A 5,000-nucleotide genomic window follows, 5' to 3' on the forward strand; every position below is an offset into this window, starting at 1 on the left:
GAGAGGAGCATAAGACAATACACTCAGGAAGATGGTTCCACATGTGAGAGAATACTGGGACCAATGAATGGAGTTAAAATTAAAACTGCAATGATGGAGAAGGGTAAGAAGAAAAGCGTTTCTGGCAGAACATGCAAATTGGAGGGGCAGAAATTGTGCGTAGAGGTGCTAGGTAGGGCAGGAGGAAAAACACGAGCATTGAGCTGGTTATAAAAAAAAAAACAAAAAAAAAAACAAGAGTTGACTGAAAAGATTAACAAATTTAAAATTGCTCACAACTTAAGGCATTACCTGGTCATATGGACTGGGAATGGTTTGAGCAGGCCGCATGTCCCTGCACCATGTTGCTGGATGTGAGAATCTGTAGAAATGAGATTGCAATTATCCACTTCAGTCACAATGCACATCTGCAATGTTGTCCACAGTGGAAAAACAAAGACCTTTCGCATTGAAACGCACACCGTCTTCTGAGGTTAATCAATGATCACAAATCCACAGGCAATTAGTCACGTCGCAATACAAGGCCATTCACTCACAGCACATTGCTCATTCACTCGATCCGATTTATGACATACATGTCTTCACTTGTAGATTTGACATTTTTGAAACAAACTTTACAGCATTACACAGTTATTGAATAAAAATTACGATTTTTCTACTGCCATTTTAGCTGGGCTCAACATCCACCTTTTGCGGATGACTATTCAGCTTTAACTTTTGAACAATTTGAAGCTGAGCAGGTAATAAATGAATTGATGAATAAAAATCGGAAAATGTTATTTTTCTTTTTCTTCTGTACAAAGGACTAGGCTCATGATGGAGCGAAACAACAAATGGCAACAGAGCAGCAGGGTAGGATTAGGTAGGGTTAGGGGGAGGGACAATATGAACAGATACAAAGTAAGGAGAGGTAACACAACGAGTAACACCCAAGCGTGGCACAGAATGAGGAAAAAAAAATTGGCATGTGCCGAAGATGTCACGGATATGCATGGGAGAGCTCGTGAGGTAGTAATGGGCAGCACATTTGAATGACTGAAGCAAGGATGAAACAACGAACAAAGAGAAACTATTCCACAATCTGGAGAACAATAATTGGAGAGATTTCTGTTTGTGTGTTTGATTTCTACGCACTCCTCAACCACTGGAAGAAATGCGTTGAAAACTGGGTATTGTACTCAGGGTGTGTCCATGATAGTTTTAGAGAGTAGAAAATAATAATAATCCAGAGCCCAGGGTGGGGGTTGGACCCTAATCATCTCGATGTAAATGTGTGGTATCGTGCCACTTCTGGTGAAAGACTGTTTTACAAATCATATGGAAATAGTGAATTCTGGGGTAATTAACCCATCCATAATTCTGGGGGATTTATGGATGGGTTGTACACTGGTATGGAGAATAAGGAGGGCTAATTAATGCAGATGGATAAGTAGCCTGGACTTTGGAGTGTGAGTTTCTAAGGACCACATGCAACCTGGAGTGGTTCGGAGAGGGCAGGAGTAAGGCCAGATGTAAGCTTGTATAAAACACAGCCCATAAACTTGCCACTGGTGGCAGAGTGACAGTCCCTTGGTGTCCACCACCTGTAATGAGATTTCAATGGTGCAGAAGGCCTTGCACGATTGCATGGAGGAGCAAACTGGGAAGCAGGCACACTAGCCCAGAGTGGGGAGAGCGACAGATGCCGGCGGAGTGACGGAGCAGTAGACGCTGAGGGAGCGAGGGAATCAGCCATTCAATGAAATTCACGTATGCATTGTCCACACACTCGCCATGACCCACCTATTACACACAAGCTTTGAGAAAACTCATAAATATGACAGAGCAAAGGTAATTTTCAAATCCAAATACTTGTATCATGAGTAAATCAGCCTCAAACCAACAACCACTTCTCATATGCACCAATGTTAGTGGTACTAAAGCTATGATACGTACAATCTGCTGGCCTTTGTTCAGGAGGGAAGTTCAGCATCATCATGGCTGTTATGGCATCAATGTCAGACTCTGCAGAACAAAAATTAAAAAAAAAAACATTGCATTTCACATTACCATGATGAATACTGGTCATCAAGATGGAAGTGCAAGAGCACGACCACTCACGTTTTCTGTTACGACGACAAAACTTGCAGTCAATATTTTTTTCTTTTTAAAGCAATAAAGTTGCCTTTTGGCAACAACAGAAAAAGCAGCAACACTTGCATCGCCTCAGCTATGAAGTGAAGGGAAGGAAAAAGAATAAGGTTCAGGCTAAAAAAGACCTTTAAAATAATGCAACAATTTGACACGTCGGTTAATAAATTAAGTTTATGAGATTGTTAGTGATGCAATTGATATCCGTTCATTGACATTTTCATTTTGGTTACAACTTCAAGGAAACATATCCCAGGACTTGTTCAACCAAGCGGATTGAAATCTTACATACATCGGTTAATGGTTGGTTGAGTGGATGTGGAATGACCCCTCCCCTCTAAAATGCACAATCGCCTCTGTCTCACACAATCACACCAGACTTTTCCGAAACAACATACCAAACAAATGTCGGTTTGTGCTTTACTTTACCTGAACCACAATATCTTCACTGAACAGCACATTCTATGCAATCCCATCAACATTTACTTACACTCCTCTCCAAAAGAGAGACAAACAGGGCCAAAGCTTTGTTCATTGCACAATATTTGCACAAATATTTTGAGAAAGAGGTTTTATGCTCAGAAAGATGCAATCAGGTTTTTTTTTTAATGCCAGAATGAAAGAAAAAAACTAAAGAGAGAGATTATGGTTAGATCTCTATTCCAGACTACTATCCAATAGAGCAGAATGCAATGGTGATACATTTGCCAAACATTCCATCTATACCAGCAGGGGGCAGGAAAGAAAGAATGGTTATGGAAAGACAGAAAGAAGAGAAAAAGTAGTTGAGACAAGAGGCAGACAGATGCATCCTGGGATATCTGGATTCTTTTTTGTGAAAAACAGGGGCATCGCTGATCTATCCCCCACAACCTTCCACCGATTAAGTGTCTCTTTGAAAATGCATTTGTGCTTCAATCCTCCTCAAAAAAGACTAACTAATCAGCTGATGGCTATCTTGGCAATACTTAACTTTATGCTGTTTTATTAATAAACCTTCGACCAAGTTGGATGAATGATCCACTAACAAAGGATAATTGTTTAGGTTAAAGTAAATCATCACAATTAAAATTGACAAACTTATTCCAAACGTTTAACTGTGGTTTTCATAGGAGCTTGAAATTGAGTTGGTGCAAAAACAGAAATGGAAGCAATCAAGCCGAGAGCAATTATTGAATATCTTCAAATGACATGACCTCCCACCCTCAGCCCCACCTCTCTCAATAAATGTACACTGGTTATGAAAACACATAAGGACAAATACAACATTCTATCAAGTGATGCATTCAAATGTGGAAAAAAAAGTAATAACATTATCCACAGGACAGGCATCCTTAAAACTTAGACAACTCCAGAAAGTGTCAATAACCATTCTTGATGTCATTGCTATTGATATGTTGTTACCAAAAACAAAACATATTCACTGCTTCTTTTTATTGATCTCCAACCCCACCCCACCCCCCAAAATATACTTATTAGGATATGCCAATGTTTATTGATGTACTTATGAAGGACAGTGTTTTGTATTTATAAAGTTTTTATAAAGTAAATTATTGTGTGTTTTGACCTATCACGGCAACCTCTTATGTACCGATTTAGTTATCGTGGGGTATAATTTTGACCGATCACAGTTTTTCAGCTGAGCTGTGATTGTTTTCATGCACCTTTGTTGTTTCTCACGCACCATAATTAATGGAATGGCGTCAAAGTGTCAAACTGCAAAACGAGAGAGGATAGACAAACCTGATTATTATTATTATTATTATATATTTTTTATTTATTAGTTGGGTTAGGAAGCTGCAGAATAATTTACATTTATTCGCTGTGTTCGGAAGCTGCAGGATGATTTATAAAAAAAAACACATCGACAGATTAAAAAGGAAAAATATTTAAGAGCTTAATAGGGGAGGAATGGTGGGAGTGAGGGTACAAGTTTAATCTCCTGAATGTTTAATCTGTTTCAATGCAGCACGAGACTTCATCTTAAAAGCCAGTTTATATCAATTGTGATGTGTTTTTTTTGGCTGTTGCTGAGCTTCTAGATTTTCTCGAAGCCCAGGAACCTCACCCCCTTATTACTATACAAAGTTGATTTTAACTATCACGGTTTTGAATATTGCGGCATTTTCCAGGAACTAACCCCAGCGATATTTAACGGTTTACTGTTGTACTGGAATTATTTTTTGTCCCCGCCCCTCCGACAAAGTCCGAGACGAGGACATTAAAATGAGCTCTGTCCAACCGACCAATCATCTGTCCATGTACTCTTGTGTACACATTTCAAAAACCATTGAATATTTAGTTTTCATATTGCAGATATTCATTCCTCATGACATTATCCAACCTGATTAGATCACGGCTGTGATTGGCTGAATTTTGTTGCTATGGCAACCATCTCCACATCTCGGTAACTTGGCTTGTGTACGTGATATTTCAGGAAGCGTTCAACATTTAGCTTTCATATTGCACATATCTATTACTCATTCCACCCCAAAAGGCAGGGGACCTGCAGTATCAATCAGCTCCTTGTTATTTTTTATCTCCACCACTGAAGGTGGACAGTGGTTATGTTTTCACCCCTGTCTATCTGTGAGCAGGCATATCTCAAAAATTTATGGACAGATTTGGATGAAACTTGGTGAACGTGTTGGTTGTGGAAAAAGGATGAATTGTTTCAATTTTGTTGAAGATCCGGATTTGGGTACAACAATGAAAAAAATATTTTAAGTGATTCTTCCCCATTAAGAGATAGGGCCCAAAACGATATTCTGTATCGCAGGATATCTCAAAAAGTTGTGGATAGATGAGTTCGGTAGGTGACAAGAACAAGCCAATTAGATATTGGTGTGTGACAAGTCCGAATGGTCCGG

At 39.2% G+C, this 5,000-nt stretch overlaps 1 protein-coding gene across 2 annotated transcripts in view; it reads right to left on the reverse strand.

Moving 5' to 3' along the window:
* Positions 1-5,000, reverse strand: part of LOC147023868 (forkhead box protein N3-like) — a 171,816-nt gene that overhangs the window by 27,338 nt on the left and 139,478 nt on the right. For both annotated transcript variants that reach the window (XM_085889751.1, XM_085889752.1), the window contains 2 exons: positions 1,936-2,004; positions 292-361 (listed from right to left, as the gene is read on the reverse strand). In XM_085889751.1, the coding sequence (XP_085745877.1) occupies positions 292-361; positions 1,936-2,004 (139 nt within the window). The remainder of the gene's footprint in view (positions 1-291; positions 362-1,935; positions 2,005-5,000) is intronic.

This window comes from Eptatretus burgeri, chromosome 7 (assembly GCF_056783735.1).
Source record: "Eptatretus burgeri isolate ZD-2024b chromosome 7, Ebu_testis_v1, whole genome shotgun sequence".
Classification (NCBI taxonomy): domain Eukaryota; kingdom Metazoa; phylum Chordata; class Myxini; order Myxiniformes; family Myxinidae; genus Eptatretus; species Eptatretus burgeri.